This window comes from Ursus arctos, unplaced genomic scaffold (genome assembly GCF_023065955.2).
Source record: "Ursus arctos isolate Adak ecotype North America unplaced genomic scaffold, UrsArc2.0 scaffold_27, whole genome shotgun sequence".
Lineage (NCBI taxonomy): Eukaryota > Metazoa > Chordata > Mammalia > Carnivora > Ursidae > Ursus > Ursus arctos.
In genome coordinates, this window is record NW_026622952.1 from 20,205,589 (window position 1) to 20,217,838 (window position 12,250).

At 42.2% G+C, this 12,250-nt stretch overlaps 1 protein-coding gene across 4 annotated transcripts in view; it reads right to left on the reverse strand.

Annotated features, from left to right (window-relative positions):
- TRMT9B (tRNA methyltransferase 9B (putative)) overlaps nt 1-12,250 on the reverse strand; it is a 56,992-nt gene that overhangs the window by 12,317 nt on the left and 32,425 nt on the right. For all 4 annotated transcript variants that reach the window (XM_057303358.1, XM_048226238.2, XM_048226239.2 and 1 more), the window contains one exon: nt 2,443-2,597. In XM_057303358.1, coding sequence (XP_057159341.1) covers nt 2,443-2,596 — 154 coding nt within the window. In that variant the 5' untranslated portion in view covers nt 2,597. The remainder of the gene's footprint in view (nt 1-2,442; nt 2,598-12,250) is intronic.

Here is a 12,250-nt window from a genome sequence, read left to right on the forward strand (position 1 = left end):
TTTTTTTTTTTTTGAAAGTTTGGTCCTATTCTTTCGTACTGACTTTGAAGAATGCTCTGTAGATTAAGAAATTTATCCAATTTTCTGTCAGATAAGTTGCAGATATTTTTACTTAATTTTTGTTTTTTTGACTTCATTTAGATATTTGTCAAGGTTTTTGCCCTGTAGAACTTTTAACTTTTTATATGGTCAAAGATATCAATATAGTCGATTTTCTCTACTCACAGGTTCCGTAATTGCATGTTCACCTACATGATAAAATTTGTGACCCCCAAGTCAATACTCAAACACTTGCACGGTGGTTCACCAGCAAGCCTGCTTATAGAGCAGCAAAAAAATTTGGAAAAATTTGAGTTGCCTGAGGTGCCGGACGGGTATCTTGTTTTGGTTCTCATCCTATCAACAAATGCCCTTTCCGTGGTCTATTTAGTGCCGCATTTTTTGCATTTTTGTGCTTTGTGTTAGTGACTTCATGGTTTAAGATGGTCCCTGAGCTTAGGGTTCAAGAGCTGTGAAGAGTTCCTAAGCCCAAGATGGCTACGATGAGCCTTATGGACGAGATCTATGTGTTCAGTAAACTATGTTCAGGCATGAGTTATAGCGTGTTGACCTTGAGTTCAGTGTTAAAGAATCCATACTATATAGGCATAATGTGTCTTCAAATAGACAGAAGCATGAAACAAGATTAGGTATTGACCAGTCGACAAAAATGTTGTGACCAGAGGCTCACAGGAACCTGATTCTGCATTTCCCCTGCGGGCATAATTCAGTATTCATGAAGTCAGTGTTCATGGCAATTTTATCAACTTAATATAGGTACTGTGAATAATGACAACTGTATTATCTTTTATGATTTCTGACTTTCCTTGGTATTACACATAGAAGGGGCTTTTGTCTCTGAGGATATTTTTAAAAATAATCTAGTTGTCATCTAGTCCTTTAACAATTTCATTTTCTCATACTTAAATCTTTGCTTCATTTGGAATTTTGGGGGTAAGATATGAGAAAGTATATAATTTTTTTTTAAGATTTTATTTATTTATTTGACAGAGAGACAGCCAGCGAGAGAGGGAACACAAGCAGGGGGAGTGGGAGAGGAAGAAGCAGGCTCCGAGCAGAGGAGCCTGATGTGGGGCTCAATCCCAGAGCGCTGGGATCACGCCCTGAGCCGAAAGCAGACGCTTAACCACTGTGCCACCCAGGCGCCCCAAGAGAAAGTATATAATTATACTGTGGTCCCAAAGCCACTTATGGAATGGTTCCTTTTGCTCCTAACTGATGTTAAGATACTGGCACATTGCTGACCTTGTGGGTGGCAAGAGCCCCAAAATCACTGTATCTTCTGAAACAACAGTTAAAATTTAAAAGTTTAAAAGATAGAGATCATTTTCAAAGTTTCTCCGTTTCTACATGACATGTACCCCTTTCCCAGATTCCATCCGGCTCTTACCAGCTCTAATATGCTAAAAGCTGTGGACACACATCTGTTTCTCTTACTAATATTTACAGTAAATATTTAGAGTAAATGCCAGTCAGATGGAATTGGTAACTACGGATTTATGACTCTTCTAGGCACAGTCTGCATGCAGTTTCTGGAAAGCAATTTTAGGTGGGCATGCCTCAAGTGGGAATCCTGCCATGTCTTAAACCTTAGTCTTAGATCCACTGGGTTGTGGTTTACCACTTTTTTTTTTTTTAAAGATTTTATTTATTTATTCGACAGAGAGAGAGACAGCCAGCGAGAGAGGGAACACAAGCAGGGGGAGTGGCAGAGGAAGAAGCAGGCTCATAGTGGAGGAGCCTGATGTGGGGCTCGATCCCATAACGCCGGGATCACGCCCTGAGCCGAAGGCAGACGCCCAACCGCTGTGCCACCCAGGCGTCCCTACCACTTCTTGATTCAGAAAGATAGCGAGCCAAAGTCCTCCAGGCAAATCAGTGGTTATGAAGATATGATCTAATTAAAGATAGGCTCTAATAATGAAAGACCTACGGAATAGTTAAGGGAAAAGATCTATGAGACTAATAAGGGGTTATGGGACCTCTTCTGTAATCCCACAATTCTGGCTCTTCTGTAGGAGGCATGAGAGCCACTCAAGGTGAGCCACCAAACGTTATTTAAAATGTGAGTGTTTCCAAATTCTAAATGGTCAGTTTCACCCGCAGTCATTGCAGTCATGATTTATTCATTCAGTGCCAGGTCGATTTTGTTGGAGGATGTGTGCAGAGGCTCTTGAAAAGGTCACCATTGTGTAAATGTAGATTTCAGGAAGTTTCCTACATTCTGACTTGATGAATTTCTGCTGTAAGGTTGAATACTCTAGGTACTGGCAAGCCACGGACACAATTTCAGACTTCTGGTTAGAATGGAAATGTGAAATGCATCTGAGAAGGAGAGGCACAACAATACATTTCAGTCGACAGGGCACGAGCCCAGCTTACCTATGTCAGCGATGAGGCTGCCGGGCTTCTGCTCCTGGAGGAACTGGCGGACGCGAGGCCAGGCTTTACTCTGCAGGTCATTGAAGTAAGGCGCCGTGCTCTCATACACATCATGCACGTGCCGCTTCTCCAGCTGCACAGCTTCCTGATCCATCCTGGGAACGGGGCCACCCCAAGAAATGCCGGTCAGGGTACACACCAGAGATAGCTCATGGATGCGGATTTTCTAAAATTGGGAACCTACAACCGTCAAGGTTGCGCTGTCCTTACACTCTCTTTTACACTGCAAAGGACAAAACCTGCACTGTAACTGCACCATAATTGTCCAAAGACTAGCAAATGCATAGTTCTTACCTGCATATCTTTGGAAAAGAATGGTTTGGAAATGAGCCAGTCACCGTAAGTTCCGGTGCAAGGATCAGTCCTTCATTTTGGAAGCGTATATAAAAGGCTTACCAAATGGTTCACTCTGGATAAAATAATTCTATCTAACGCCAAATATGTTTGAAAATTTTATAGCAGGGAGCTTATCAATCCAATCACAAAGCCCTAGTGATTCTACCTTTTTAATGTTTTTGGATTCCAACCATTTCTCTATTTCCGAACTGATTCTGCTTTAGAAAAGGTGCTCATCTCCTGTCTGAATTCCTTCCACAGCCTGTGAACAGGTGGTTTGTCTGTGTTTGTCTTTTGCCCCTCAACCCCTTTCCTTCACTTATGCCACAACTGTTTTTCTAAAACATGAATCTAATTGGGTTGCTTTCCATCTTAGACTTCTTCAGAGACATTTTATAGCTTGTCCAATCAAGTTCAGGTGTCTTAGTGGGGTATACAAGGCTCTTTCTGATCTGGCCTTAACTTGCCTCTGGAAGCCATTTCTCCCCACTCTTCCTCAGCATCAGATGAGCTGTATTACTCAGTGAACCATGGTTTCTCAGATGCAGCATGTTCTCTCCCTGATCCAGGGGACTGAACAGACGCTGTGCTTTACCTGGCTAACTTCTGTTCATTGTTGACACGCACATCACCTCTTCCAGAAAGCCTTGTCTGACCTCTCATGCAGGATTAGGCAGTCAGAAAGGAGTGGGAAAATGTAAGAGCAGTCTTAGAAGCCTCTGCTGCGTTGGGTTTAATCTTTTCATTATTCTCTTGAGGCATGTGAGTGAAGAGTATCCCAGGGACGTGGCCAGGGGTTCAGCTTGTGGCTTACCAGTCGATATGAAAGTACTTTCAATCACGTAAGAACCCCACTGGTGCGTATCAGCTGGTTTGGTGCTGCCCCTCGTACTCCTGTGCACCCCATGCACCCCTCTACAGATACGAAGGGCTATCCTAGTTTATTTGGTATTTTCCTCTAGTGCTAGCTGGAAGATCCTAGAGATCAAGGGCTTGTCTTATTTCGTGCTGAATCCCCTGGAGTTTGCACACAGCAGACCGTCAATAAATGAACAAACAAACATAACCGGAATTGGGGCGCCTGGGTGGCACAGCGGTTAAGCGTCTGTCTTCGGCTCAGGGTGTGATCCCGGCGTTCTGGGATCGAGCCCCACATCAGGCTCTTCTGCTATGAGCCTGCTTCTTCCTCTCCCACTCCCCCTGCTTGTGTTCCCTCTCTCACTGGCTGTCTCTATCTCTGTCGAATGAATAAATAAATAAAATCTTTAAAAAAAAAAAAAAAAAACATAACCGGAATGGAATCTAACCCTGAGTGCAGAAGGTGGAACTGGCTTTGGGAGAAGACGGAGTGACCCTGGAGAGTGTGGAAAGAGAGGGACCTTACACTGACGAGCTTGCAGATGAGAGAGCAACAGGAGAAGGGCACAGTCTCTAGACAACTCCTGTGTCCCGCTCCCCACCCTCCATCCACTCAGCACCCCCACCCTGGAAAGTAGGAAGTGCTTGAATAAGATGGTGTCTCGTTAGGAACTACCAAGTGCCTTCCCTTCTTATTCCCCTTTGCATTTAAGAAATATCTTGTGGAGAGACACTTTGAGACTACATAAGTATCCTGTTTCTCAGAGTCTCATCCGCCAATTTTAGCATCCTATCCATGGGTGATTCTTGCCCAAAACAGTTAGTACTACAACCATTACCAAATGATGATATTCTAATTCCATCATTCCTTCTATTGCAAGGAAGAGCTTTTCAGGACTTACTCTTAAGAAAACAAATTAGCAGTAGACTCTCCTTAATTACCATGGACCTGCCCACAGCCCCTGCAAAAAATCTGGCAAACTCCTAACAGAGTACAAATCTCACTTGTGAGGTCTGACAAAACTTCCACCCAAACTGAAACAGCTTATGTTGCAGCCTTAACTGGAATTTACAAAGTAAACATATGGCTGGCTATAACTGCCCACACACCAGAAAACCCAGACACGAGTGCTTTTCTTTTTAATCAAAATCTCCATAGACTTAAGTCTCCTTAACATTTTTTCCCCTCAAGGAATCAAATCAGGCAATGCAAATTTGAGGAACCCTAGAACAAATACATTTTACTTTCTTGTACTTGCACACGTTAAGTGGCAATCAGCATAATCTTGATTATCTTCAATCTGGCTCCAACTACACTCAGAATTTGTAGTATCTAAATAGTACCCCTTGGAGACCTTCCTCTAAGTCCTCTCCCAAATTGCTTGGCCTCTGCCGTAAACAAAGAGCTATTTTAAAGTGTGTGAACAACAGAAATCCATTTTGTTTTTATCGTATTTCATAGTTGAGATTATATACTGCAGAAGAAAGTGCTGACCGTGAACCTGATTTGTAGAGTTGGGGCTCTCCAATGTGACATTTTTAACACTGGATTTCAATTTCCTGCAATATTTTCCATATGAATGTTATACATACAGGAAAATTCCTTGTGAATTAGGTAATGGGATTAAGCTAGTGAGATGAGTACTAAAAATAAGAGCACAGGGTTCAAGGTGAAGCTGGGGGAATAGGGTTTGGTTTAGCCAGGCTTCTGAACCTATGTGCTGTCAGATTCTAGGCCCTTGTACAAGTAGCTGATGCCTTGTTGGTGAGTCATGAGAGAAGGCAAAAGAATTTGAAAGGTAAGGAGAAGTCAGATGAAGTAGTGCACTGAAAATTCAATGAACTAATTTGGATTTTACTTGAAGTGTAATGGAAAATAGAAAGTAATTTTAAGTTGGTAGATGGGTTGGGAGGGGGTGGGTAACATGATTGGATTTACAATTTTAAAAGATGGCCCTAGGCATCTCTAATTCGAAGTAGACTAGAGTAGGTGTTGTTTTTATTTGTCCAGCCATGTTCACCATCCCCCTTGTTCTGATAATTTGTATCTTGTCCTCCCTCGATGGGCATGTGACCCACGCCTGGCCAATCATGGTATCATATCCCTGGATTTATGCCCCTCTGTAAGCCATCCCTCTCACCTTTTAGTCTTTCTTAATGCCATGTTCCTGGGCCAAAAAAGAGGGAGAGATGGGTGCCCATTGAGACATGTCCAACACCTACAATTTCAAATGCAACTTTGAGATTTGAAGTGAGTACAAAAAAGTGAATTACTTTTAATGATATTTGTAAATGCCTACCACACACATGTATAAGTAGTAAAAACATTCAGAGGAGCCAAAAAGGTTTCTCAAGAAAAGATTTTCCTAGTATCTCATGAAGGAGATGAGACACTGCACTCGACCCATAGAACACAGAGAACTGTGTGAGGCCTTGTTTTGTCACCTGGAGTGGCTCCTTGTCCCCAGGGAGGAGTCACCATAGCCCCAGATTTTTGGGACAGTTCCTATAGTAACCACTCCTAGAAAGGCAGCTCAGAGATTGGGATAATAGGCTCTAAGTTCAGGGCCCAGTCACCAGAAGGGATTTGTCTTTTGTTTGTGATGGGAATTCTGTTATATTTTATCCTGAGTTTCTTTCTGCACCATTATTCTCTCTACAGTCAGTCCTCCATGTTTTGGCTCAATGGAAAACATACTCGTTTGTTTTCTTATTTAATTCTGTCTCCAGGTACCTACTGACTACATTTCTGAATCAAACCCTCTTGCTATGAGATAAAACAATACAGCTTTTAGAGGAAAAAGAGAGCTTCTATATAACCTTGAGGTAGGTTAAGATTTCTTCAAGTCCTAGAGAGAACTAACCATAAAAGGGAAAATAAATAAGTTAGACTATATTAAAATTAAAACATCATGGGGCACCTGGGTGGCTCAGTTGGTTAAGCCTCTGACTCTTGGTTTTGGCTCAGGTCATGATCTCAGGGTTGTGAGATCGAACCTTGCATCAGGCTCTGTGCTGGGTGTCGAGCCTGCCTAAGATTCTCTCTTTCCCTCTCCATCTGCTCCTTCCACCCTCCCCCCCACCACCCACCGCTCACACTCCTCTCTCTCTCATTCTCTCATATAAATACATAAATAAAATCTTTAAAAATAAATAAATAAAATTAAATGAAGACATCAGTAGGAGAGTGAAAATTCAACCCAGAGGATGTAAAAAGATTGTCACGGTGCATACATCTGACAAAGGATTTGTATCTAGAATATAAAGAATTCTTCCACATCATTAAGCAAGAGACAAACAACCCAATATAAAAATGGGCAAAAAAACCCCGCAGAACTTCACAGTGGGCAGGAGATGAACAGCAAACACACGAAAAGGTGCTCATCTTTGTTCATATCAGGCAATTGCAGATTCAAACCACAGTGTGATACCATCACCTGTGTGAGAGAACGGCTAACAGGAGGAAGACAAAAGATAACAGGGTGTTGGTGAGAACATGAAATTGCCAGAATTAGAATATGCTGCTAGCAGAAGTGTAAATTGCGTCAGCCTGTTTGGAAGACAGTTTGGAAAGTGACAACTAAAGCCAAACATTTGCATATCCTGTGGCCCAGAGAGTCTACTCTTTATGTATGTGTGTATGTATCCCAAAGAAGTGCACATGTATGTTCACCAAAAGACAGTCTAGAATTTCCACAGTAGCACTCGTCAAAACAGCACAAAACTGGAAAACCACGCATTACATCTATCATCAGTAGAAGGATCAAATAAATTGCCATGGATTCATAGAGTGAAATACTGTAGAGTGATAAGAATGAAAAGTCTGTGACTGTGTGTAATGAGACGGCTCAGGCTCCTAAAGATAATGTTTAAAGAGAAAGACACAGAAGACTACAGAGAGTAGGATTCCACTTATGTAAAGTACCAAAACAGGGAAAACAAATCTGCGCCATTAGAAGTGGAATCATGGTTACCTGGGGGTGTAGTTATTGCAGAGGCGCAGGGGGAACTGTCCTGGGGTGTGGGTAATATTCTATTTCTTGATCTGGGTTCTGCTTGCACAAGTGTGCCTGTTTTGTGAAAAATCATCCAAGTGTACCCTCATATATACTTTCCTGTGTATTTCAATGTAAGAAAACCCTTTTACTTTCAGACAATTTTCTTACTATGAACTTTAAAGCATTCTAAAACTCAAAACTGAGCAGAATATCCTTTCTCAGCTGTGTTCTGCCATTGCCAAGATGAATGAATGACATTCAGTTAGTGCCTTCTGGGGGACACCTAGAAACCGGAGATCACTAGGGTTAAAGATGAGTTAGGGTATTATGTTGAGGCAGCATTCCCAAGAAACTAGATTATGTAGTAACATATACAGAAACTATTGAGAGAGTTTTTAGCTCAGATGAAATTTAACTGAGGATTTCCTTTTCTCTCTCTCTTTTTTTTTGGGGGGGGGAATAAAATTATAAAACTTTTTGAAGAACATAAAAATGACCTGAACAAATAAGAAACCCAGTGCTTGGGATGTGGACCCAAGCACTGTGACTCAACAACCACACACTTAACAATTCGGATTCACAAATAACTCTTAAGGACATGGTCTAGGGAAATTAACTGAGGATTTCTTACTAATTTAAATAAGATGATGTCTCACGCCAGATTATCCAGTAACCAGTGAAGAATGAAGTCCATTTGCTCTCAGTAAAGATGTCATATCAGGGCAGCAGGTCAGTGACTAATTGCTTCAAGAAAAGAAACTCACTTCACCAACCCTAGATTCATGTGCTTGCTAGATACTGAATAGCTTTACCTAAATACTCAATGTGAAATTAAGGATGAATTATGTTAGCTCCAGCCTCTAAGTAGTACAACTACAATGATATACGAGGATTATGGATCTCAGTAAATGGATGGGAACAGAAATTATGTAAAGAATCCAGGAAAGATGCTGCCTTACAACAGTGTGTGGGTCCTATTCTTACTTACCATCATTCTCTAATTACCTTGTTGTTTTATCGTTACTGGTACTCAATAAGACAATTGTCAGATACTTCAGTGCCTTGTTAGAAATGTTTGGACAAACTGAAATTTCCTGATTTATTACTCCTATGTTGATCAGCTGGAATGTGTAGCCAGCTGTTTACGTGGCTCTCTGCAAGTGCACTTACTGGAAAAACCTGCTGAGCTTATGGGAGAATAAAATCTTTCGGAACGATTTCACAATATTTATAAGCCTTAGAACCAAGGAAACAGCAATTTGGAGCCTAAAGGATAGGTGGACGGTTAATCACCTGAACAATACAGATGTAATAGAAGAAACAGGGCTCCCCCAAACAACAAAGAAGGAGCCAAAAATAAGAGAGACAGCAGGGGGAGGAGCAGAGGGAGAGGGAGAAGCAGGCTCCACGCTGAGCATGGAGCCTGACGCAGGGCTCAGTGCCAGGACCCTGTGATCATGACCTGAGCCAAAATCAAGTGTCAGATGCTTAACCGACTGAGCCATCCAGGTGCCCCTAAAAAGTTTTTCTTTTCAGAGGTGCAAAATGGAATGATAAGGTAAAGGGGAAAGGCACTAGGGGAAGAGAAAAGAAGAAGAAAAAGGAAAACAAATATAGAATGATTATCATGTGCTTCATTTAAGTTAATGCAAAAGAAGCAAGACATGGGAAGTGGGAAAAGTAGATAAAGATCTAAGAGTTCCAATTTTATAGGGATAAAAATAAGAAAGAAGAGCTAAAATATATAATTGTATGTTTATATTAATTTTATATCTATTCGAATTAGGGCTCAGACCTAGATATTTGCATTCTAATATTCATTGTTCATAGAATGTATTACCATTAATCAATCATTAATGGAAATCAGACTCTGACAACTTGTAACTACAAGAGAAATTTGCTTGAACCTTTGTATTAAAAAATTAAAATTCAAAATAATGCCAAAGAAGCTTAAAAACTCTTGCTCTAGAAGTCTAGAATTGTATGCTGGAGTTTAATATATTATGTTCATTTCCAGTGTAATTGGAATTTGTTAAAAAGGAAATTGTCTGTGAGCCCTGCTTGTGTGTAAAATAACACATCTCCAAATGAATTCATGAGAAATTGGGATCGGCACCTTAGAACTCAATTAAATTGCATTTATAAGAAGTATCTATTCAAAGACTGACCAAAGCTGTGCAAGCCACTGTGTTTCTTAAAGCCCTTTGGGGCGCCTGGGTGGTTCAGTAGGTTAAGTGCCCAACTCTCGGTTTTGGCTCAGGTTGTGATCTCAGGGTCATGAGATCAAGCCCCGTGTGGGCTCTGCGCTCAGTGCAGAATGCTTGAGATTCTCTCCCTCTCTGCCCCTCCTGCTTGTGCTCATGCTCTCTTTCTCTAAAATAAACAAATCTTTTTTTTTTTCAGCCCTATCAACCTGCCTTTCAGGAAGAGTAGCAAACTTGGAAATTCTATCACAGCTAAGGCACAGAAATCAAATCACTTCAGGTCCCCCAAAGTGTTTTAAGATCTGACTGCTATGAAAGGAAGGGAAGGAGAGAGGGGAGGAGAGAGGACGCTAATGTGTGGGCCCTAAAACAGGAAGTCATGAAGGTACTGCTGAGGGTAATTTCTGGGCAGTGTCTGTTTGTTTGTTTGTTTTAAACCGTTAGACTTTAGTTTGAAAGAGCAGAGGGTCTACCAAAGTTAGTTGTGAAAAAATTATTTTGGAAATCTGAGATTCTGTGAAATATCTGATCTCTCCCCAAGCCCGAGGCCATACACTTATGACCATTATTTGCATTCCCAGATATTTTAGAAATTAAATACTATATATTTATTTATTTGAGAGAGAGGGTGCACGTGTGGAGGGGCAGGGTGGGGGAGAGGGTAGGAGAGAATCCCAAGCAGACTCCCCACTCAGCATGGAGCCCCACATGGGGCTTGATCCCAGGTCCCTGAGACCATGACCTGAGCTGAAATCATGAGCTAAATGCTTAACTGACTGAGCCACCCAGTTGCCCCAGAGATTACTTTTTAAAAATTTCTGTTTATCCTCTCTTCCTTTGAGGAACTGCCCCATCTCAGACTCCAGGTGATGCCGGGGCCTGCTCGTCCCATAGGCCAAAGGATGTACACATGATCCAATCTAAGACGGTCATTCTCTCTCCCCTGGGAAACTGATAAGAGGTAGCTGGAACCCAATCACTAATGGTACAACCCTAAAGGAAAGATCCTCAGGTTTCTTCCAAGTGTTGGCTTTCCTGAGGTTTGGTTTTCTTCTTCTATGAGCTCCTTAGTACACCCCCAACAAATCTGTCCTTCATGCCTGAGGAAGAGTTTGTGTTGATGTTTACTGTTAACAGACTCTATTACAGACTTGGATGGGTCTTTGCAACCATAGCACGCACCTCAGGGGGTGCCTCAGTGGAAGACTCGCACTGTGGTCGCCAGAGTTCCCAACAGGACTTGCCACAAATAGAAGAAAGGGCCCTTGTTGGAGCACGGTGGCACTAGAGCATGCTGGGATGGCGGCGTCACGTGGGAACCACCGCTAGCCTAAGAGATCCCCAGAGTTGTGGTACTATCCGTGCCATCTTTGCTGTCTCTCTGCCTTTCTTTTTGCACTGCCACAACCTAGTGTCTGAGCTGCCATTACAGCCTGCCAGTCTCTTTGTCCCCCTTGCCTTCCTCCCACTCCCTACATCTCATATATCCATAATGGTGGGAGTTTGCACCACCCCTTCTCCATTAATCATCACTTCCTGGAGACACTGTACATTCCTGTGGTAAAAGGTGACTGCAGGGACCACGCAGTATATGTGTTACTCCTGGCTTGATAGCTGCAGCTTGTCATTTTCCCTCCATGAACCCAAGAAAAGCAATTTAGAATCTCTGTTTCATGCCAATTCTGGATAAATTTCCAGATAATGGATAATGACCATTTAATAGGGTTGAAAACCCTGCAGGGGTCTCTCGTCTCTGCAGGAAGAAGCTTGTACTCCTCAATGTGGCATTCAAAGCCGGCCCCAACCTGGTCGCAGTCTGTCTTCCCAGTCTTCTGTCCCAGAGCCACATATCTCAAATCCTCAGCTTCTACCCGAAGACCTCTCCTCAGCCTTCTCTGAGTGGGTCTCATACAGCTCCTCATTCAGGTCTCTGCTAAAGCCAACAGACTGTCCTCTGTCATCTGAAGTGCTCTATCACCTTCCCTGTGCAAAATCTTACCTGGCCTTCAAAGTCTAGCAAGCTTTTTCCTCCTCCATGAAGACTTGACGGAGAGCCATAGATGCAAACCAGCCTTCCCGCTCTGTGTTCTGCATATTTATTACCTCTGTCACTCTTAGGACATTTCTCCTGATTCCATTTTGGATTCTCAACTTTGTATCTGTGCCTAATGAGATGAGAAGCTTCTGGAAGGCAGGAACTGGACTATGACCTTTCATTTAGATCTCATAGACCTTCCGATCGTGCTGAACACAGAGCAGTCACTCAGTATTAACTGTAGAACCAATGCATCAACGAGCCTTTTCCTTAGATCCTTCTGCAAGACAACAGTACTTTACTCCAGACAAACTGGT